Here is a 24769-nt window from a genome sequence, read left to right on the forward strand (position 1 = left end):
AATAAAGTGATCGGTGGCCCCACATTTATAACAAGCCCTAATTTACTTCTACATTCACCGGGTGACTTCTTCCACAATGTTGACACTTGGGCCTTTGGGTATTTTGTACACTACCCACACTAACAATGGTCTGTCGGATGCTTTGTAATCAGTTGTCTTGGCCTACTTTTTCCTGATCTTTCTGATCTTGAAGTGGCTCATTGAATTCCTCTTTAGATTTCTTCACTTTGTAAAGCCGAAAATGACTTAGATGCACTTCTTTTGAAAGATTCTTTACTTCTTCTATCTCGTTGCATCTTTTATTATATACTTCTTCAAGCTTCGAGCACGATCGATAGAACAACAAATTCTCGTATCTCAATGCCCCTATCATCATTTTAATCTCATCATTAAGCCCTTCTTCAAATCGATACACATTTCTTCTTCATGGGTACTATATCTCGAGCATATTTGCTCGGATAAACAAATTCTCTTTCATATTCAGCCAACGACTTGTTTCCTGTCATAAGTCGAGAAATTCTCTTTCTTCTTATCCGGATATCTTCTACCGACATATTTCTTCTTAAATTCATTTTGAAAAATTCCCAAGTGATCTTCTCGGTAGAACAACAGCTTTCTATTGTTTCCCACCGTTATAAGCTTCTTCTTTCAATAATGACACGGCACATATTAAGTAATCATCCGGTGAGCACGCCATTTGCTTAAAACCCTCATTATACTTTGTAACCAATATTCACTTTTAAACGGGGTCATCGTCATTTCTTCCCCGAAATTTTTCAGCCCCATGTTTTCGAGCTTTTCAAATGGAGAACGTTTGCAGATTCAGTTGTTGGAGGAGGTGGAGGAGCAACCGGGTACTACAGATGTTGAGATAGGGAGGAGGTTGCGAGTCGATTTCTTTCTCGCACATTCTCATTATACCACCGATTCATGAATCCATAAATCATATTTTGAGTTCTTATTCTCGCATCAATGAAATCAGAGCTTCACTACTTGTTCCTTGTTCGAGATTTGTACTCTGCTATTAACTTCTTCTTGCTCGGTTTGTTCGGTCTATCGACATCTTTTCAAATCGAAGATAATCTATAATAAAAACAAGGATTAGATCGGATCATACACACACACTATCACGATTTATATGGCATGTAATTCTAGACACTTTTCACATCATACATATTCGAGAATCGGCTAAACCAAGCTCGATACCAATAAATGTAACGCCTTACCCGAGACCGTTGCGGAGTCGAGCACAAGGCACTACTAAACTTATTTGAGCACTTAACCAAATTTAGATAATTTATATAATACTTTTCAGACAAGCTGTCCAACTGTGTCATAGTTTCTAAATAATTCATATCTCGAGTTATAAAACTCGAAATCCAAATCCGTAAATTTTCTCTGAATTTATACTCATATATCTACTTACCAATTTTTTTCTAGAATTTTTGGTCAAGCCAATTAGTACAGTTTATTATTTAAAATCTCCCCTGTTTCAGGGTTTGACTACTCTGACCTTTGTGTATTACGAATCAGATATCTCTCTGTACAGAGATTCAATGACTATGCCGTTTGTCTCTAATAAAACTAGACTCAATAAGGAATCTGTACATATAAAGTATGACTTCTAATTATCTTTGTAAAATTTATGGTGAATTTCCAAAGTCAGAACAGGGATCCAGAAATCGCTCTGGCCCTGTTTCACAAAAATTTAAACATCTCATAAAATATAGCTCATATACCTGTTTTGCTTCTTCCATATGAAAATAAACTCATCAAGATTCGATTCCATAATTTATTAATTATTTAATTCCATTTCTACTATTTTTAGTGATTTTTCAAAGTCAAACTACTGCTACTTACCGAAAACTGTTTTAGTACAAATATTGTTAACTAGTTTATAACATCTTTACTTCAATTCATTCAAACTCTATACATGCCATATAAATCTTTAAACATAAAACAAAAACTACCGGAATTGATCTGAATAGTGTGCCCTGTTGTGTTGATCCGATCTACCCACTTCACTTCAAGTCAATCTACATAAAAATATTAAACACACACAAGTAAGCTTATTGAAGCTTAGTAAGCTCATAGGCATATAAACACAAATCATATAAAATATCGTATACAATCATATATCTATTAGTTTAACTATTTCATCCTCCAAATCACAATTTCATTAATAACTCATTGGAATAATTTCTATATGGCAACTCACAATTTAACTCCCTTAGGCCCATTTCTCATTTACTTCATTGTCAAATTAGGGAACAATAAGGAATTGAGTGCTTCATTATCACATTGCCATAGTAAACTATGGACTTTCACATTGATCGCATCACACACGAAGCCATAGCCTTGCCATGGTCTTACACGGTTCACATATCATCTGAAGCCATATCCAGACATGGTCTTATACTGAATCACATTATCACATTATACTGATGCCATAGCCCAACTATGGTCTTATCTGAGTCACATTATCACATTGCACCGATGCCATAGCCCAGCTATGGTCTTAAACGCGCTTATCACATATTTTTCGTCAATTCATCGAGGTCACGAATAGAGGCACTCAAATCTATTGTTCCTACTAATTTGTACTTTTAGTTACACATTATTTATTAGTTAATGCAAATTGATAGTATTCATCAACAATAAAATACTTTAACAATCATAAGATTTTCATAACAAAACATTGAACTTTGCCATATGAACTTACGGACTAATTTGTAAAAGTCGAGAAATTTAGGGACTATTCTTGAATTTTCTCCTTTCCACGATTGATTCGTTTTCTTGATCTATAATTATAAAATCATTCCTTCATTAGCATCCATTTCAATTCTATTTCACTTCACAATTTATGCTGTTCAAATTTCAAAATTGCACTTTTACCCCAAAATTTACAATTTTCACAATTTAGTCCTTCTCAATTCACCCATCAATTGAACTAATTTTTCTCAATTAACACTTTATTTTATCATTATAAACTATTTCAAAACCTTTTATATTCTTAATTTCAATAGAAACCTTCAATTCACAACTTTTTCACAATTAGGTCCTAAATATCATTTCCTATCAAAATCACTTAATAAAACCACCTTAATATAAAATTAGAACTTAAAATTCATAATAATTCATCATAAAATTCCCTTATCCATCCAGGGTAACTTCCAATTTCACCCATAAAATCAAAAACTAATGAGTTCTACAAGTGGACCTAATTGTAAAAGTCATAAAAACATAAAAATTATCAAGAAAAGTAAGAATTAAACTCACATGATGTAAAATATGAAAAACCAGCTTTCTCCAGACCTTCTATGGCGTTTTAGCTGAGAAAATATGAAGAAATGTCTAGATTTGTCAATTACATCATTATTTAACTATTAACTTTTACGCTATTTCCAATTTTGCCCCTTGTTCACATTGTTTTCTTGCTTATTTCATACCCAAACCGTCCAGCCATTAACCTTTGGGTCTAATTGCTCTTTAAATCCATCTTTTTAAATACTTAAGCTATTTACTCACAATTTAACAAATTTTGCGCTATTTTCAATTTAGTCCTTTTAATTAATTAGCCATCCAAACGTTAAAATTTTCTAACGGAACTTTAATACTAACTCAATGACACTCCATAAATATTTATAAAATATTTATAGCTCGATTTTCAACTTTGAGGTCTCGATACCTCATTTTTGACCCGTTTGACCTAATAAATTCTTTTAATTCACTAATTTCACCATTTCACAAATTCTTCTAAATTCTTACTTGACTCATAAATATTAAATTACTATCTTGTTCAATCTTATTTGTCGAATTTAGTGATCTCAAATCACCATTTCCGACACCACTGAAAATTAGGCCGTTACAGGACGCCTTTGTAGCGAGACTTTGAAAGGAACACCTCTGTGGCTATCTTTGGAATAGAACGCCTTTGTGGCGTAATTTGAAGAACTGTTCTCATTATGACCAGCTAAAAACAACACCTACGAGCAGACTCTAAATGAATAATGAACATAATATTCTGAGAATTGGTAACTGCGGTTTAACTTTGAAAGAAAAGCTAGTACAGAAAGTTATGGCTAAGTTTGTTCAATCGATAGGGTCAAAGTTATGAAGGAGAAACAAATGATGAAATACTTGAATAAGGGCTCAAGTAAAAGAGGGTTTTCTGACTAAGTTCTATCGAACTTACCCATTTGTGTTTGTGTTTCAAGTAAAGGAAGCGTCAGGAGGGGCAACGTCAAGGCTGCGCCAAAGGAGTAGTGAGTTTGGCACTTATATATACAGAGTTGGGGTTACACAGTTGTGTTTGAGTCTGATAGAAATGTTTTTGTACAAGCTTCGAAAATTTATTTATAAGCCTTATGATGACTTAGTTGTGTTAGCCAAATAATTTAAGTCAGTAATATTACTTAGAGGCTAAATAAGTGGGACAATATAAATAAATGTAATATACATTGTTGGGCAATATTACTAATAAGATGTATTTCTTTAAAAAAAATTGTGTCTTAAGCATGTATAAGTCAGTAATAGTAATGTAACACCCAAGATTCAGACCCGATGAATTGAGTCAAGTTGAGGGCGTTACATAAGGATTTATTCTCGTAGTATCCCTCAAATAGAAGAAAGAGTACGACAAGCTAAGAGTACACCTTAGAAGTTCTGGTTGAGTATGACATGCCATATATTAGTTATCGGTCGTTATGGTACACCGAGTTTTTTTGAACGATGTGTATGTGGGGTTTTGTAACGTAATTGGTTAAGCATCAACTGAATGATTTGACCGCTCAAATAGTATCAACATCGAATTTCTCTTTTATAATTTCTCCGATTTTTGTAGGACATTTAGGGGACCACTTTTGTATGCATTTGACACTTGTCAAGTTCCACTAAGGGGAAACTGGGGGTATATATATGGTGAGATGAGCTCGTCTAGATGATTTTTCTTCATTCAATATTACTCTCTAGTTCGTTTCCATAAACTTAAATGTTCTCTCTTTTTTATTAAGCTGAAACTTAAGGTTTTTGAATTAATTAGTAGGTATTCCACCTCTTGGTAAGTTTGATAGCTTTGCGTGTTAAGTTTTTGAAAGAATAAGATTGTTAAGAAGCATATAAACAACAAGTTATGAATAAGAGGCCTTGCATGGGGGTCATCTATAGTTGATATGATAACACATTGTCAGTAAATGGTTTTTATTGATAGTTTCATGTTATTTAAGTAATTGCTGCTGCTTGTTCAAGATGGATGTTTGAGTTTGGAAGTTTAAGCTACAGTATAGGTGAGTATCTATCTTGACTCCTGTATGTGAACTATTTAAGTGGAGATATATATGATGATAACATATCGGATAATTGGTTAGTGTGTATGCAAAGTAATGTAAAGATTCTGTATGTGTAATGATGATATGTATTAGGTATTGTTTGAATAAGAAATTAAATGGTAAGTATGCATGTGAAAATTGATATGAGAAAGTAAGAATTAGGCAAGTATGTGAACAAATCTGGGTAAGTAACTTCTGAGTAAAACATCCATTTATGATACCTCTAGTAGGACAGTTATATTGCTAACTAGACTAGTAGATCACAATATAAAAATATGTGTAAGTCCATGTGGTAGAGACCCATGACATTATATGACAACAAAAACACTCATGGTGATGCCTTTAGTAAGACAAAGATTGGACTAACAGATCACGACATTAGAACATGTAAGTCCATGTGGCTGATACCCATGGCATGATTATGAAAATATTCATGGTGATGCCTTTAGTAAAATATGAATTAGACTGACAATCACGACATGAAGTTAAGTATAAGACCATGAGGGAGGAAACCCACGACACCTTCTGGTGAGGTTTAACGAGATAGTAAACAAGTAATTCTTTATGATGCCTTAGTGACGTGTTCTGTAAGACCTTCATGGTGTATTCCATTAAGCCTGTGTGGCTTTTTCTGTGATGTTTACTTTACGTATTTTGTAATGCCTTAGTTGTAGTGCCCCATTCCTGACCCTTAAGGAAGATCCACGAATGGTGCGTTACAACCTTAAAGTCTTTTCTTTACAGAAATGTAATTGGGAAAACCTCAAGTTTACAAAAATAATCACGTATATGCTATAGTAGTAATATATAAAACATTTAAGCCTTAGGACCCAAACACTTTTAAACCATAAAAGTTCATTGTAAAGATTTAAAGAAAGAACACGGTTTAACGGATACATTTTTAGTTACAAAATATTGTTTTTCAAATTTCAAGCCTTGATACCACCCTTATTTGTCATGCATAATACAAAATCACTATAATCCTCACGCAATATGAATCCTCTAGCATAGTCTTTGAAGGTTCTTTATTTCTTCGGTGGTCCTGAGAATGGAAGATAAATGGATTAAGTTCATAGAACTTAGTGAGTTCCAGAGCAAACATTATGATATTTATACGTCACACATACAGAATGACTTTTCTTGTAACAACCTATTTTTTAGTTGTGTCGAAAACAGTAATTCTGATACCACAATTTCAGTAAGTGAGTTAGTGTTTTATAATTTATTTAATATTTATATGATTATTTCAGTGTCGTATTAAAATTTGGTTAGAAAATTTTAACGTTTATATAGTTAATTAAATAAAAGGACTAAATCGTAAAAACTTCAAAAGTCAACTGCTATTAGTCAATTGTATTAAATGAACATTAATTCATGATTTGTAGGCTTTAAAATATAATTAGACCATTACTAGAAATAATGGATGGTTTAGTTCATCATTTGGTTATATGTTGAGGTTAATTATAAACGTAAAATAGTAAATTAGTAAATAAGAAAACATAAACTACAATAAAATAAAATCATCATCATCTTCATTAGCTTACCGCCGAATTGGGAGAAGGAAGAAGAAGATCATAGTTGAAGTAAAAGGTTCGACTAAGCTAGGTTTTGTGCATGTAAGTGGTTTTATCTTAATTTTGGTGATTTTTATGTTTTTGTCCCCATGCCCAAAATTGCATGGTCTTGCCATCCACATGGATAATTTGTGCATGGTCATCTTTTATTTATTTAAATCATGTTTTCAGTATACTACCTACATAGTGAAAAATACATACATAAATAAATTAAAAATACATACATAAATAAATTAACATGAATTAATATAAAATATGCATGAAAATAATGTAATTAAGCATAATTTCATATACTTTCCAAATTCATGTCTAAAATTACTAATTAAGTAAAATTCACTTATTTCAATAATTATTACTCAAGATAAACATAATAATTAAGTACCCTATATAATTTTGAGTTTACATCAGTGCCCTGAAATATGTACCTGCGGGAACAGAAGAACTAGGGACGTGCAGTGCTACGTAGTGTGGTGCTTCTGAAAAAACACGGGTTAGTGAAATGAACAAGAATAAGTAGAGTTAACTGATCGGGATATTGTGTAGACATATGCAGCAGTTCTTCGGTCGAAGCCGATGATGAACCCATCGTGCGACCGCGTTCGGCCTTACATTGCTGGGGTGATCGTCGTTGCATCTTTTAATGAAGTTGCCTACTCCTCGCCTCCACCAATAGTAGATACAACTTACTGATGACTTAAACCACGACATGTACTTTAAACAGGCCACAGTGTCTGTTGAGAAAAATGGTTCATGGAAGGGTAAGAATTCCAACCTACGATCCCAAACGTCTATGTAGTCCTTGTGAATCTCTTTCCAGTGCTCATCGTTCTTCCTTTGAAGGTCCACCTTGTATAACTCATCCATGTGTTGCAATGGCGGCGGAATTTTTAGCCTTCACCCGAACTGCTGCATCACCCGATTTGATTCGTACATTTCCACAATCGCGTACACTATCAACAGCACCTTTGCGTCCTACATCCTCTGATTGGCCAACAATTCTGGCTAGATGTAATAAATGATATCCGTGTCGGCATATGACATCCATTCAAACTAAAGTGCACAATTATAAATTCTGTTATTTACGAAATTTTATTTTACAAATCACTGCGTAATTAATATAGGTTCGAAAGAGTAAGTAACTAAATCGGCTTTCGAGCGTTGATCTAACAACAACCTAATATCTTCCAGTTGGTCGGGTAGTCCTACGTAATTCGGCCCATGGTTCCACCTATACAAGCGATGTGTTAGTTCAAACATATAATAAATAAAAACAATTATTATACAAACTACGTATTTATTATCAAATAATTTTTACCTTGTCACCAACAAGAACTTGTATGGGTCGCTCACTCAGGGATGTAGAAACGGTAGTCGCCACCAAGCTTACAACTGCAGCAGGAGAAGGCAACCATCGATTGACATCATATCTGATTTCGTCGCCCGGCACAACTCTTGGTACAACGTGGCCAACACGACAATCCCCAACTCAATTTTTCACATTCTTTAAAGTCCACTAAGTGTAGTAGCCACCTTATGTGCACCAAATTTTGAGATTTATCAAGCATTAAAAAGCCCCTAATTGACCTTAAAATGAATGCTCAGGCGTATTGTCTTTTGACCACCTCAGTTTTGTACAAAGGAAGCTTTTTGAAATTGATCTCTAACCACTTCATTTGTAACCAGCCACCTTCAAACGAGTTCGATACATTGCCCAATAATGCCACGCGAGGTCTTCTTTACCGAGAACGATCGTTGATTCCATGATGACTAGCCTATCCACCAGTAGACCGAGTTATAACGCTATGTCCTCGAGTGTGGTTGTACACTAGCTGCATATAAGATAGAAAGTGTGTGTTTTGGGCCTCCGTTTTTCCACCAACTTGTTGATGAGTGTAAGTAACCATGAAGTTCGGTGATAGGAGGCATTGCTAAATTATGTATGATCCCTTCCAAAATAGAATCATTCACCTATTTATAATGACAAAAAAAATTATTTTAAAATATTAAAAAATTAATTTTAACTTAATTGAAAATAACGAAATTTAAAATTTTGTCCTACCATTACTACTTGAGCTGCGAAAATGTGCTTCTCGTCGAAATGAATTAAAGAGGTTGTTATTTGTGAAAACTTAATCTGAACAAATAAAATACAAAATAATTAAAACAAACTAATATTTTTAAACGAGAATATCGAAAAGTTTAGAATAAGAGCTTGTGAAAATTGAGAGAATTTAGAGAGTTAAAAGAATAGAAAGATTTGAGAGAATAGGATGTGAGTGAAAAAAAGTAAAATTTAGTGGTATTTATAGGAAAAATTTTGGACTGTTCAGCATTTAATTTTTTTTACCCTTGGAATTAACCATGGGGGGAAGCGCACACGTTTTCTTGCCAACGGTGTAGAAAACACACCCAGTTGGACGAGGTTTTCTTTTTTTTTTTCTTAAAAAATGATCTATTTCTTTAATTTTTTAAAAAAATTGAAACCCTAATTTAAAAAAAACGACATATATCGCTAAATTAGCCAGTTAAATAATTCAATTAATTGAACGGAAAATTAAGTGATGCAAGTAGGAGTGAGCAAAATCCGATTCAATTCGAAAAACTCAATAAAAAATTCAAATTTTGAATTAGATAGTTCGAGTTATTTGAGTTAATCAAGTTATTCGGATAAACTCGAGTAAAAAATTAAGTTTTTTGATTTAACTCGAATATGAATTACACAATTCGAGTTATCTGAAAATCTGAATAATAAAAGACAAAACTACGTCGTTTTGATAAATGTTTACCTTTTTCAAAGTTAAAAGTCAAAACCATTAAGTTATTTATACTTCGTCTACTAGTTAAATAATCGATCCATGTAAACACAATATTTTATATAAATAATAAGATTCGTTAACTCGACTCAAAATTTTTTTACTCGATCCGATTCAATTTGAAAAAAATTTAAATTAAGTTTAATTTTTAAAATATGATTTATCAACTCGATTAAATTAAAAATTTTTAATTTAATTCGACTCAATCGAATAGTTTCCGTAAGTTTATCTAAAAACCATCCTTTTCCAATTTTAACACCAAAATTTTGTAGTCACTGTTTAGTTGTTGTCCTAAAGAGTCCTTGATCTTGACTTCCTCATTTTCACTCAATTTTTTGAACCAAAACGGCGAAGAACCCTTGTAGAGCGAATCGCAAGTGGCGCAATAATAGCCCTCCGTGATGCTCGGTCCCAACCGTCGCCGATTCCACCACATTATAACCAGTAGCCGCCGCCACTACGCGACCAAATACATAGCCAAAATAACCTCAACTTCCCCGGGCGGTCGCTCCCTCTCCGCCGAAGTCTCCCTTCCTACCGTCGCCACCGACTCTCGCGGCTACCCGATCCCACGCTACCAACTCATCTGCAAAGTGACACACATCCTCACCAAATCCCAATTCCAATCCAACCCTTTCACCGATCTCTCACAGTACCTTTCGTCCCTCTCCCCAACCCTCACCACCAATGAAGCCTCCCTCATTCTTAAATCCCTAAACTGCCCTTCCCTCGCCTTGAAATTCTTCCACTTTTGCTCCTCCCTGTCCCCCAATTTCCGCCACGACCCATTCACCTATTCTCGTCTCTTCCTCATCCTCTCCAAATCCTTGCGCCCCGATCGCTTCAACACCGTACGGTCGCTCCTCGATGACATGGAAAAGTCTGGCATACGTGGAAACATCTCCACTGTCAATATCCTTATAGGGTTTTTCGGGAACACTGAGGATTTGGGCACGTGTATGAGGCTAGTGAAGAAATGGGAGTTGAATATGAATGCTTACACTTATAAGTGCTTGGTTCAAGCTTACTTAAGGTCATTTGACTCAGGGAAAGCGTTTTCGGTTTATGGGGAGATGAAGAGGAAAGGTTACAAGTTAGATATCTTTGGTTATAACATGTTGTTGAATGCTTTGGCGAAGGATGGGAAGGTTTGATCTTTATTTTACTCTCTTCTTAATTGATTGATATGTTCTTACAAATTCGATTTGGTTTTCTTTTGACTACTGCTTAATGGTTTCTTTTGGTTTTCTGATTTCAAGTATTTTGGGGTTTAAAAGCAAATCCTGTGGTTGATTGTAAAAGCATAGATTCAAGGCTCATTTTCTTGGTGTTTTTGTTACTTGCTTTTTGCTACTTATTATTTGCGTTTACTTCTTAAACAGTTACTTGAACAGCAAATCTAAATTAATTGACTCAAAATGAATTAAGAACTAAAATGTAACACTATTTTGAACATGATTGTCTTACGTAGAAGTAAAATATTGCACTTGTTCCCCTAGATTTGATAATTGTGGTATTTACTTTTACATTTTGCATCAGAACATGTTTCCCCCCTTTAGATATATATGTGTGTGTGTGTGTGCACTAATACTAGTTTTGATATTGTTACTGAATGCATCCATTTCAAGTGCCCTGAGGTGCTAATCTGATCTGCAGCATTTGACAGGTTGATCAGACGTACATGGTTTTTGAAGACATGAAAAGAAAGCATTGTGTGCTGGATGAGTATACGTACACAGTTATGATGAAAATGAATGGAAAACTCGGTAGATGTGATGAATCACTGAAACTTTTTGATGAAATGGTGTCAAAAGGCTGTTCTCTTAATTCGATTATTTATAATACTGTGATTCAGGCACTAGCCAATGGGCGGATGGTTGACAAGGTTATTAGCCTCTTCCATGAAATGGTCGAGAATGGTTGTCGGCCCAGTGAATTTACATACAGTGTGATTCTAAATGTTTTGGTTGTGGAAGGGCGACTTAATAAACTAGATGAAGTTATTGAAATATCAAAGAAATATATGAGTAAGTCAATATATGCATATCTTGTAAGGACATTGAGTAAGCTGGGTCATGCTAGCGAGGCTCACCGGTTATTTTGCAACATGTGGAACTTTCACGATAAGGGAGACAAGGATGCATGTGTTTCAATGTTGGAAAGCCTTTGTAGTGCAGGTAGAACAACTGAGGCAATTGATCTGGTAAGTAAGATTAAGGGAAAGGGAATCAACACTGATGCATTCATGTATAACATGGTATTTTCTGCACTTGGTAGGCTAAAGCAAATATCCCATCTTCATGACCTTTATGAAAAGATGAAACAGCAGGGTCCTTCACCCGATATATTTACTTACAATATTCTAATCTGTAGCTTTGGAAGGGCTGGGAAAGTTGATGAGGCTATCAAAATCTTTGAGGAACTCGATCAAAGTGATTGTAGACCTGATACTGTATCGTATAATTCTTTGATCAATTGCCTCGGGAAAAATGGTAATATTGATGAAGCTCACATGAGATTCAAGGAGATGCAAGAGAAAGGAATAAATCCAGATGTTGTAACATACAGCACACTTATTGAGTGCTTTGGCAAAACAGATAAAGTTGAGATGGCTTGTGCACTATTCGATGAAATGTTTGCTGCAGGCTGTTGTCCAAACATTGTGACATACAACATTTTACTCGACTGTCTCGAGAAAACCGGCAGGACTGCTCAGGCAGTAGACCTGTATACAAAACTTAAACAGCAGGGGTTAACACCTGATTCAATTACATATGCGGTGCTTGAACGGCTACAAAGTGGTCCACAAAAGAAATTTAGAGTTCGGAGGCAAAATCCTATCACTGGTTGGGTTGTTAGCCCTTTGAAATAATGAAAGACTAGAAAGGTTAGAATCAAATTTTACCATTTAAAAGTTAACTATTTGAGCATTTTGAACCTAATATATCCTTTGATATACTTAAAAAGTTGTCTCCCAAGTAGTTATGAATCAAGGCTAGAGTAAGTTCGGTTTTATCATGTTTAGCTGGTTCATTGGAGAGGCTTTTTAAAAGGAGATATCTTGTTCAAATGGTGGTGTTGGAGAATATTTAATTTCTTTTTAATCAGGGGAAGGGGTTGTTGAGGTTCAAACCCTCGTCCTGGTGACAAGAGACGTGAAAGCAATAGAAGCCTTTTGTTATTATACTAGTGGTTTGGTTTGGAGAATCTCTAATTGATTTCTTGGTACATTGCGTGGATTATTTACAATAGAAGAAGAAGATTATATGCTCGATTTTCAGCTCTGACGGGTTTCTTGTTCATTTTCTGCTAAGCTATTGACAGCCGGAGAAGGTGTCAATTTGTGTCAACCATTTCCCATCGACTAATAAGAAGTCTGCAAGCCAAGTCTTTAGGTATGTAATATGCATTTAGCTTTTTGAATGCTCCTCCCAGGCCTCCTTGCCTTATACTTTCTTTACCCTTTAATTAAATTTTGTCCCCTTGCAATTTTGTTAAAAGTTGGCGTTGTGTAGGACTCAAACTAAAATGATTGCATTGAAGTTGTAGGAGAGGGTTTTGGGATTCTTCTTTTGCAAACTTCTAAGTTGCTTTGAGAATAAATAGTGAGTTGTATGATAAACCACACATAAATGTAACGTTCATTCTCTTCTTTCTTCAAATTATTTAATAGTAAATATTTGTAGAGGTCTGCTTGCAAATTTCAAACTTATGTTTTAAATACCTTTTAAATATATAATCATATTAAATCTTAATTATAATGTTCCTAATCATTGTTTGGTTAAAAAATTGAAGGATTAAGCAATAAATAGCTTGTAGAGAAATAAACAAGTATAAAAGACTTTCTTTTTATCTAATAAGTAGAATTAAAAAATACTACTTAACTTAGATATGACCTTTAAGATATGAAAATATAATCAACTTAATACTGTTACACTTGAGCTCCATTCAAAGGGGAAAAAGACTCCAACTTCAAATTAAGCTCAGTTTTCTATATTAAATAAATGCAATGTATCCGAGGAAAATAAAGTAATTTTTCCCCTCAATGAAACTTGATCTTGAAAAAGACGTAAAGTGAGGTCCTAAATCTTGTATATCCACTTTTGAATTCTACTATTATGGAAAATTATCATGTTTGAATTTATGTGTAAGTTTTAATTTGGATAATTTCAGTTCTCAGTCTATTTGTCTAGATATATATTTATAATTATACTCTAATTATAATATATTTGTACTTGTAAACTTTTAAAAATAAATGTTATTGTTTTTGAAAAAGATAATGATGAGCCAATGAGGCATTTTCATTATTATAAGCTTTTAATTTTTGAGCTTTCATATTTGAGTTTTATCATACGCAAATATAATGCATAAGTCTTCAATCTCTTCACGTGCAATTGTCGTAATTTTTTAGCTTTGTCTGATTGTATTCCAATTATATGTATTTGTATTTATACTTGTAAACTCTTATAATCAGTTGGTAAAAATGGATATTGTTGTTGGCCAATGATAATGTAGTTGGCAATGTTGAAGTACTGAGACTTTGACGGACCAAATTCGGGTCTCACTGCTTGAATGTCACGTGAGGTTTTCTTTCTCAGATTTTTCTTGATCTAAATTTCACTATATGTGACTCATATATAGGTTTTTTTTTTTTAATCTGGGTTTGGATATATTTTGATTTTCAATCTTTTATGCATTGTATTGAATTAATTTGAATTCTAATTCATCAGACATATTATTTGTGATTTGTATTGTAATTTTACTTGTAAATTCCTAATATATATTGTTGTTATATACAACCATAGACCATCAAATTTGCTTCCCCTTTGAAGACGAATATAGCTAAAATTTTGACCATACAATCAACAGAAAAGATCATATAACACAGCAAGCGCAAAGGGGAAGTTTCCAACACTCACCAGTCTTGGGATTCTTCTTTTAATTATAGAGGAGAAACAATTCGAAATGTTGACAACTTAGAAGATAATAGTTCAATTCGAAATGTTGACAACTTAGAAGATAATAGCAGACTCTTATTAGGCAAAGAGGCAACAACAGCCGACATAAGTGGAAATCATGAAAGAAAAACAAGCTTACAAATAAGAGGAAATCGAGTTTTCTTCATTCGCTTTCACTGAGCAAAATAAGTAGCCCCTCATCTGTAATTGCTCCCTTCTCCATAGCCCTATCTAATGCACTAAATCCCCCACCATCCCTAATTGAAGACCGTGCACCTCTGCACATTGTTGACAAATTAAAATCATTTAGATGAGACTAAGAAACTAATGCATAAATCATTATATTAAAAATTGAAATCCAACCTGTATAATTCTCGTTTTACCAAGCACTATAGGCATATAATCCGTAAATGACCCAATATTTTAGACCATATGAAATAAGGTTCATCAAATAAAATGGTATGTGGTGAAGCTTCCATCTCCAGATTTAGGGACTATTTCATTTAAAGTTAACACAGACAACTTAGCCATAAGTCTTCTCACAGCCCTACTACAAATAAGCTTTCCGCTATTTTAGAAATTTCAAGGCAAACTAGAACGAATTTGGTCTTCCAAGAAAGATTTAAGCAGTCGTATAGTGCACAATTGATGTGACCACATGACAGCTCTGTTTGCCAGTGACATCTCATCAAGGGGAAGGTGTGTCCAACTCTCATACTTCTCTGTAAATAAACTAGATTGGCCTTGGGCATATATAAAAGGTAACCATCCCCCAATAGCCAAGAAGCCCAGGGATTGTCACGAATGGTATTTCATAGCCACTTTGGTCAACTGGTACAAAGCCAAAAATTTTATATTTGGGGCGCTGGGATCAAATTATAAATTTTTAGGGGTTCAAAATAGAATTTTACCATTTTCTTAACAAAACGATATAGAAGAGTTTCAAAGGTTTTTGAAGGAACCAAGGGAGGGCCAAGGTCTTTGTCTACCTCCCTTGGAACCCTGTGAATCAGGAGGTACAGTCATGTCGACTCAGGAGTTCTAAACCACCAGACACCACATGGTGGCCCCTGATAAGGCTGTCACAAATTGGCTAAGAGAACTGGTCTGGAGCAATCCTCGACCCTATGGATGGACGGTTACTTCACCTAATAGGTTATTCCTTTGGGTTGGAACTTAGGCTAAACTTATTTCTCTATCATTTAGGGACGTAAGTTAGATGGTATCATCTATTTTCCTTTAAGTACGAAATTTATTTTGGTTTAGCATGCAAAATATGCAACCTACCTTTTTAGTAGATGCTTTGCCAACGGGTTCTTGCCTATAGCAATGCAATGGTGCAAAGGAGTCCGGCCATGGTAATCGCGCATATTTATATCGGCACTAAACTGCAGCAACAACTCAACCATTACAGGGTTGCTACGTTGGCAAGCCAGATGCAACAGTGAACAACCTTGTAGACAACTCCCCGGATCATTTGAATTCTTGATTCTCTGACAGGCTGATGGATCATTCTGTATCAAGTGCTCATTATGGATATCAATTGACGAGTTTTGAGCATCAACATGGTGATACCACTCAACGCTGAAAACATCATCAAAGGTGGTATTTACCATATTGGTGTCTGACACTGTAATGAGACGATATACTTCTCGTATATTATCAGCCTTAACTGCTTGCCAGATGTTTATTGAGTTTTGAGACACTCCAAGTTGCATTGGATCTCTGCTGACCAGCAGTTTGTTTACATACTGGTTAAGGGAAGAAATAATGTTAGGCTTTGTTTTGGAAATCATAACAGTTCTGAACATGGCATTGTGAGAAATGAAAGACTAATCTAAACAGCATGAACTTTTGCAATCATGAAATCTAAATGGAACATCTGTGCAGGTGGTGCAAGTGCACCTGCTTTTCAGCCTTGAATATTACTTACGGCATAAAGAACAAAGAAACCAATAGGAAATGATCTTCTATATGAAGAACAACATATCATATCTTGTAGTGATTTATTCCCTTCTCCCATAAGCAGCTAAAACAATCCACAGATCAATTTAGAGGGCAACAATGACAATGCAAAAAGATGTTTCCTGCTCAATGAAAAACCCAGCCAGCTGCCCCATGGCACAATGCAAGAAAGAAGAAGATGAGGAAGAATGAATGGATGGTGAAAAATGAAAATTGTTGTATGAGCATCAATAGAAAAAATCCAACTAGATACCTTAGCATTAATATATTTCTCTTTATCGCAAATTGCATCTTTGGGACATGGTTTTGTTATTGATGTGTTAATAGCATTTGATTCATCCACTCTGCAAAGAAAGAATTGGACAGGAAATGAAAGCAATTATTGTATTGTTAGATACTAGTATACAAATTGTAAGTTATCAGCTTAACCACTTATAGATCATTAATTCAACCCTACAGTTGCTTTCAAATTTATGCTTTTAGAACTTACCGGTTATCATAATGTTACAATTTCCTCAAGACAAGATGTCAAAGGCACCAAAATGGAAAAGAAGACAACTAAGTTCAAAATATTAGAACCATTTATTTTAGCAAGTATCTTATTGCATGAAATGTTTTTAGTTTTCCTTAATTTTAGTTTCCTATTCTAAAGAAAATACCCTATGTAACCTCTATTTAAGGGAATGATTATAAGTAATAAAATAAGCAAAATCTTATTCTAAATTACATGCGTGTAAAACTGTTTTCCTAACAAGTCTAATTAGGAGCTTTCTTTCACAAGTTCTAAAATTAGGACCTTCCTTAATGAGCTCCTTATATTATTTCTTCTTTAACAGAAATCGCAACAAGGGAAAGACTCCCTCAATCGAAGTAAACTTCCAATTGAATTGCCCATTGGCTCGTTTCATAACCTGTGACCTTAAAAACTTGGTATTAGAGCTAAGCATCATAAGTGGTCCCAATGCCAAAGAAGAGTTGAGGGCTTTGCACGAAGCAAGGGTGGTAGAAGCCAAGTCACGAATGGCAGCATGTGTTGCACAAATTGCATTTCAATTAGGAAACCAGTTGCAACAATTGTCACTACAATTGTAGGAACTCGTTGGTTTTTGTTGACTAAATCACATTCTGACAATCATATTTTGTTAATTCACAAATTTTCATTTTAAAATATTATATTCAATGTGGTTTCTAACTTAGGCTCACATGGTGTACATAAATACCCATGTAATTGTGATTCTCAACACACAATAGAAGCAATTTTTTCTATTTTTCATTAATCTTTGCTTTCTAGGTGGTATTAGAGCCAAAAATTCAAATTTAAAGGTCTAATTTCTCTTTTTTTTTTCCATTTTCCTCAGACCCTAGAAACAACAAATTGGTTCTTACTCCCTTATCCTCTTTTTCTTCTCTCACTGTTGCCCTTAGAATAATTGGAGCACCATTGCTAGCCAACCCTACAAGTTCGGTGAACATCTAGCCTACATGTGAGCCTCATGCACCCCTTATGTCTTTTGTGCACTCCATGTGTCAAAGCATGACATTCACCTCGTCAGAATCTTGACTTTCAATTGTTGTCAATGTCGTTTTGCTATATCTGACCCTTTCGTGTTACTTCAAACTTCAATTGGTGTTGGTCCAAAAGTCTTTTATTGATTAAATTGGCTATTGTTAAATGAATTATTCAAGGTCTTTTTCGGTTTTGATTTGCCAATTTTTTCATTAAAATGGTAGAGAATAAGAAGGTTACTTCTATTAGTTTCGATAATCTCTCTTTACAAATCAGTCTCATAAAGTTTGATGGAAACAACTATCTTGTATGGTTACGATCATGTTGATTATTCATCAAAGCTAAAAGATTGCAGAGCTATAATATCGGTGACATGAGAAAGACCACAGTGAACTATCGCACTTACAGTCAATGGGACTAAAAAATTTCTCTTAAGATGACAGCTCATCAACTTTATGAAATATCAAATTTCCAAGACATTTTTTTTTGCTTGAAAGTTGCAGAAAAAATATGGAAGGCGATCGCTTTTACATGCGAATTGGGAATGGCATCTGCATTGTGACCTGTATAAAGACCATCTGCATTGTGACTACTTGGGTAGTGACATATCAAAGAAACTTGTTGGAAGTTACATGTTGGCCCACCAAAGGCCAAGGAAAACAAGTAAAGTCTGCACGAAATTAAGCAAATTTGTCTAAAACACAAAATCAACCAAAAAGATGGCCACTATTAAAGACTTTCTCTTCTGATGAAATCCAACATCTCAAGTGTCTCCTCACCCAAATTGACTTTGTTAAATTAGCTTTATTTGATAAATTGTTTTGATATAACAAAAAAAAATGCTTTTGAATAAAATTTATTATTGAATAAAGAAGTTATAAAGTTCAAAGCATAAAAATCATTTAAAGACTTCCAAACAATTTAAAAAATGTTTTAAACACTTAGAAAAATTTGGGACAAAGTTCAAAAACGATTCGATTTTTTTCAACTCAATTGCAACATTTTTAAATCGATTGAAAAATTGCTTCTTACAAAAATTATCGATACCTTTCATAAAGTATTGATACTCATACAATTTTTATTGATACCTATTTCAAGATTGATACCAAACTTACTTACTGACTTGAAACAAAAATTGAACAAAAGTAAAAAGTATCGATACTTTTCAAAAAATATCGATACCTATTGTATTTTTATCGATACCATCTTTGCATTATGACTTGATGATTTTTAAACAATCACAATTTTTATTGATACCTATTTAAAGATTGATACCAAACTTGCTTATTGACTTAAAACAAAAATTGAACAAAAACAAAAAGTATCAATACTTTTCAAAAAATACCGATACCTACTATATTTTTATCGATACCATCTTTGATATTGTTTTTGCATTCTAATTTAATGATTTTTAAACAATCACAATAAGTATCTATACCTCTTACCAGGTATTGGTAAAATGTCTTTGATATCGCTATAAACTACTTTTAACGGTCATTGTACCAGACATTAAATCCTAATAGTATTGATAATCGTGAAAAAAATATCGATACCTTTTGTTGCAAGTGAATTTAATGATCTAGTATTTTCATCCCTAACGATTGAAAATCAACTAGAGGGTATAAATTCCAGTTTCTAAAGGTTCTACCACAATAAGTGAGATTATAATATATCAAGTGCTTCAAGATACATAAAAAATCCATTACTAATCACTTTGAGCTTCAATTTTTTATCTTCTTTTTTAAAACATTTGTGAGCATTCATTGTATTTCTTATCAGCTTAAGTATTTTCCTTGTATTTGTACTTAGTTAGCAAACATCCTAATCTTGTGATAATTATTTTTTTGTTTGCTTATTTGTTATTCTCTTTTAGAGGATTGAGTCTTGAGATTTGGATAAAAACCTTAAGGGTGTTACAATCTTAATATTTGGGTAGAAATCTTAAGGAAATTGTAAGTTTAAACATTGTTCTCAAAAGTTATTAAATTAGTAAATTTGGGAAAATTCTTAGCTGTGTAAAACTAAGGTAGTGGAATAGGCAATTGGAGTCGAACCACTCTATATCAACGTGTTCATTGTCTCTATTTATACTCTTTGCTTCCACAAATTTTTAAAAGACCAATTCACCCCCCTCTTGGCTATTTCCAGTGATCAATCGAGCTAACAATTGGTATCAAAGCTAGTCTCTAAAGACGGTTTAACAACCAAGAGAAGATCATTGGAAAAGCTCAAACCATCAACAAAGCATTTTACAACTATGGCATCCACTTCCGGATCAGATTTCCATGAAGATTCTCAGTTCATCTAAAAGTCTCCATACTTAAATGAAGCAAATTGCTCTTATTGGAATACAAAAATGATACTCTTCATTCAAGTGAATGATCTTGTGGTTTGGGATATCATCTTGAATGTTCCTTCCATTTCTCAAAAACAAGGAGAGCAATTAGTGTCAAAGAGTAAGAGAGAATGGAGTGAAGAAGATAAAAGGAATATATAAATCAATGCTAAAGCCATTCACATTCTATTTTGTGCATTTGGTTTAAATGAGTACAATAGGGTTTCATCTTGTTCCAATGCCAAGGAGATATGTGACAAGCTTGAGGTTACTCATAAAGGACAAAAAAAAACATACTTTTGTCCTATGGCCATATAAGATTCCAAAAAAAAGGAGCATTACTTCAATGTGAGCAATTCAAGCAAAAACTCATAATACCTTTATAGTAAATGCTCAAGGCACATGACTGGTGACAAGAGTCATTTGATTGAGTTGAAGCCAAAAAGTAGATGAGAAGTTACCTTTGGTGACAACTCCAAAGGACTCATTTAAGGAATTGACTCTATTAGTAAAAAACTCTTCGATTTTTGTTAAAAATGTTTTATATGTTAACAGTATTAAGCATAATCTTCTAAGTATTAGTCAAATTATGTGATAAAAGTCTCAATGTCATTTTTGAGTCAAGTGGATATAAAGTAATTGACATTGTGTTTAATAAAATTATATTTCTTGGTCATAAAATAGAAAATACATACATGGTGCATTTAAAAGACTTGCATAATTCAAACATTTGATACTTATTTGTTGTGGCATAAGAAATTAGAACATGCTAGTATGAGTATATTGTATAAATTGACTAAATATGACTTAGTAAGAGGATTGCCAAAAATTAATTTTAACTTAGATAAATTTTGTGATGCATTTGCTAAAGACAAACATAAGAAAGTTTCTTTTAAACTTATTAATGATGTACCTACAAGTAGAGTTATACAATTAATTCACATTGATTTTTTGGACCAATTAAGACTACTAGCTTGAATGGAAAACAATATGCTTTTGTGTTTGTAGATAATTACTCCAGATTTACATGAGTTTTTTTCTTAAGTATTAAATATCCTCTAAAGGAGCTCAATCTAGAGGAATATGAAACAATGATGAGAAAATTGATCAATCATCAAATAAAAGGATCCAAGAACATACACAAGATCCTCTAAAGGAGCTCACCTTAGAGAAAAGGGAAATCCATCATTCAAGAGAGTACAATTATGAGAAGGATTGTAATATTTTGGGAATCTATCCAAAGGGGTAACTACTAGATCTTATCTTAGAAATACTTCTAATTATGTTGCATTTATCTCATTCATTGAGCCTAAAAATATTAAAAAAGTATTAAATGATGAATATTAGATATATGCAAGAAAAGTTAAACCAATTGATAGAAGTATAATATGAACCCTAATTGAAAGACCTTGTGATAAATCTACTATAGGTATTAAATTGGTTTTTAGGAACAAACTAGATGAGTGTTAGCACAGTGAGGAACAAGACTAGATTTGTTGCTCAAGGTTACACTTAAAAGGAATGAATAGATTATGATAAAACTTATGCTCTCGTAACTAGGATAGAAGCAATTAAAATACTTTTAGCTTTTACATGTTTTAATGATTTTAAATTATATCAATTGAATGTTAAAAATGAATGATAAAAATGTTTTTCTAAATGGTTTTATAAATGAAGAAGTGTATGTTGAACAACCACTCAAATTTGAAGACTCGAAATTTTCAAATCATATTTTCAAACTTTCAAATTTATATTTTGGAATGTAAATGTTTGAAAATATATCTCTTCTACAAAGCTTGACAAAAATAAATAATGTAAATGTGTATATATTGATCAATGATTGGTTCTTTGCTTTATCTTACCACAAATACACCAGCCATTATATTTAGTGTTTGCTTGTGTGCTAGATATCAATCTTGTCCTAAGAAATCTCATTTACAAGTCACTAAAAGAATCTTTAGTACCTTAAAGGCACCTAATTTAGGTCTTTGGTATCTTATAGACTCATCATTAAGCTTACATGCTTTCTCGGATACAGATTTTAGAGGTTGCAAACTAGATAGGAAGAACACCTCCGGTACTTGTTAATTTTTAGGCAACATATTAATTTAATGGTTTTCAAGAAACAAAATAGTGTTGCGTTATCCACCACTGAAATCGAATACATTATCACCGAAAGTTATTGTGCTCAAATTTTATGAATGAAACAATAACTTAAGGACTGGAATTAATATAGATATTATTCCTATCAAGCGTGACAATATTAGTGCTATTTGTCTCACTAAAAAACTCATACAACATTTTGGAACTAAGCACATTGAAATAATACATTATTTCATTAGAAATCATGTCCAAAGAGGTGATATTGTTCTAGAGTATGTAGACACTTTTCATCAATTAGATGATATTTTTACAAAACCTTTAGATAAAAGAAAGATTTTGGACACTTAGGAGAGAACTAGGTATTACTACCTTACCTTGATTTTGTGTTCAAATAAATTTATGCACTTTGATTTTTTTTAAAATATTTTTTGACTTAAAATTAATTGAAAAAGGATGTATGAAGGATCTATGTCTCTTACATGCAAAAAGCTAGGGGGAGTTAATGGTTGCATGATTAATCTTTCTTGACCAATATTGTCTATTATACAAATTTTTGAAAACCTTTGAATGTGCTTAATTAGATTTTATTTGATATAAATGTTCAATTTTTGCATATTTTGTGATCTTCTATGATTCATATACATCATGCTTTAATTCTATACAATTAGGTGTATGAAATTATTAGAAATGGCTAAAATGGTTACATCCTTAAAGTTAATTTTCTTTTCTATTTCTATGTGATTGTACCTTAATGTTTATTTGGTATTTTAGGATACTTTAATAATTATTTTGCAAATGTTAGTTCACTAATTTTTATATTTAAATATCTATCTTTGGACTAACCACTTTCTTTTCTTTTTTTAGCTTTATTTATTTATTTTTATATAACAAAAAGGGGAAGGAAACCTAAATTTATTGGTATTTTATTGATTTTTTTAATGACTAATCTTTTAATGCCAACACTTAAGTGACTAGTTTTCACACTCATGTCTTTGTTTCAAAATTATAAAATCAAATCTTTGTTTCAAAATCATAAAATCAAGTCTTTAATTCAAATTGAACTTTAATAAGGAGAGTAGCAAATTCAAAAACAAATTTACCAAAATATTTTATCATATAAAAAGGGAGATTGTTAAACTAGCTTTATTTCATAAATTGTTTTGATATAACAAACAAAAATGTTTTAGAATAATTTTTTTAACAAAGAAATCATAGAGTTCGAAAGCATAAAAAACATTTAAAGACTTCCAAAACATCTTAGAAAATATTTTGAACACTTGAAATTTTTTTGATAAAAGTTCATAAACAGCTTAAACTTTTTTTAACTCAATTGAAACACTTTTAAATCGATACTTTTTTCAAGATCAATATCAAACTTGTTTATTGACTTGAAACGAAATTGAACAAAAGTGAAAAAATATCGAATCTTTTCAAAAAGTAGCGATACATATTGTATTTTTATCAATATCATCTTTGATATCGATAATGTTTTTGCATTCTGACTTAACGATTTTTCAAACAATCACAAAAAAATATCAACACCTCTTACCAGGTATTGATAAAATGGTTTTGGTATCATTGTAAACTAACTTTAACGATTACTAAATCGACATTAAATGCTAATAATATTGATACTTATAGAAAAAGTATCGATACCTTTTGTTGCAGGTGAATTTAATGATTTGGTATTTTTATCCCCAACGCATGAAAATCATTTAGAAGGTATAAATACTAGTTTCTAAAGGTTCTACCACAACAAGTGAGATTACAATAGATCAAGTGCTTTTAAGATATATAAAAAATCCATTACCAATCACTTGGTGCTTCAATTCTTTATCTTCTTCTTGTAAACACTTGTGGGTATTCATTGTATTTTGTATCAGCTCAAGTGATTTCCTTATATTTGTGTTTAATTTACAGACATCCTAATCTTGTGAGGATTTTTTTTTTCTTATTTGTTATTCTTTTTAAGAGGGTTGAGTCTTAAGATTTGGTTAAAAACCTTAAGGGGGTTTCAATTTTAATATTTGAGTAGAAATCTTAAGGAAATTGTAAGGTTAAACATTGTTCTCAAATGTTGTCAAATTAGAGAATTTGAGAAAATGGAGCAGACAATTGGGGTCAAACCATTATATATCACCGCTTTCATTGTCTCTATTTGTACTTTTTACTTCCACATTTTTTAGA

General features: G+C 32.8%; 2 protein-coding genes and 1 long non-coding RNA gene across 6 annotated transcripts; 1 reads left to right on the forward strand and 2 right to left on the reverse strand.

The window, feature by feature from the left end:
* Positions 1-1831: 1831 nt before the first annotated feature.
* LOC128290135 (uncharacterized) lies at positions 1832-3353 on the reverse strand. Its single transcript, XR_008279778.1, has 2 exons — positions 3280-3353; positions 1832-2036 (listed from the first exon to the last, which is right to left on the reverse strand). It is a non-coding gene; the product is annotated as an uncharacterized LOC128290135 (long non-coding RNA).
* A 6592-nt stretch (positions 3354-9945) lies between these two features.
* On the forward strand, positions 9946-14459 carry LOC108474584 (pentatricopeptide repeat-containing protein At1g51965, mitochondrial). 4 transcript variants are annotated; one of them, XR_008280049.1, is made up of 4 exons: positions 9946-10862; positions 11381-12601; positions 13039-13109; positions 14230-14459. XR_008280049.1 is itself a non-coding variant. In XM_053025656.1 (4 exons), exons 1-3 carry the CDS (start codon positions 10116-10118, stop codon positions 12584-12586), a joined length of 1836 nt encoding a protein of 611 aa, XP_052881616.1. In that variant the 5' UTR covers positions 9947-10115; the 3' UTR covers positions 12587-12601; positions 13029-13391. The 4 variants fall into 4 exon arrangements, 3 of the variants coding, with proteins under 3 accessions (XP_017632044.1, XP_017632045.1, XP_052881616.1); XM_053025656.1 differs by lacking the exon at positions 14230-14459 and having other exon boundaries at positions 9947-10862; positions 11381-11452; positions 11570-12601; positions 13029-13391; XM_017776555.2 differs by lacking the exon at positions 14230-14459 and having other exon boundaries at positions 13029-13391.
* A 160-nt stretch (positions 14460-14619) lies between these two features.
* Positions 14620-16975, reverse strand: LOC128290309 (ADP-ribosylation factor GTPase-activating protein AGD2-like). Its single transcript, XM_053025659.1, has 3 exons — positions 16891-16975; positions 15960-16423; positions 14620-14950 (listed from the first exon to the last, which is right to left on the reverse strand). Exons 2-3 carry the CDS (start codon positions 16388-16390, stop codon positions 14836-14838), a joined length of 546 nt encoding a protein of 181 aa, XP_052881619.1. The 5' UTR covers positions 16391-16423; positions 16891-16975; the 3' UTR covers positions 14620-14835.
* Positions 16976-24769: the final 7794 nt, after the last annotated feature.

The sequence above is a fragment of the Gossypium arboreum genome, chromosome 3 (genome assembly GCF_025698485.1).
Source record: "Gossypium arboreum isolate Shixiya-1 chromosome 3, ASM2569848v2, whole genome shotgun sequence".
NCBI classification, from domain to species: Eukaryota; Viridiplantae; Streptophyta; class Magnoliopsida; order Malvales; family Malvaceae; genus Gossypium; species Gossypium arboreum.

Coding starts and splice junctions, on each gene's coding strand:
- LOC108474584 (XM_017776555.2), top strand. CDS start 10,116: ATGCTCGGTCCCAACCGTCGCCGATTCCACCACATTATAACCAGTAGC. Junction 10,863..11,380: donor CTTTGGCGAAGGATGGGAAG/GTTTGATCTTTA, acceptor AGCATTTGACAG/GTTGATCAGACGTACATGGT.
- LOC128290309 (XM_053025659.1), bottom strand. CDS start 16,390: ATGCAACTTGGAGTGTCTCAAAACTCAATAAACATCTGGCAAGCAGTT. Junction 14,951..15,959: donor GCAAAGCATCTACTAAAAAG/GTAGGTTGCATA, acceptor AACAATGTGCAG/AGGTGCACGGTCTTCAATTA.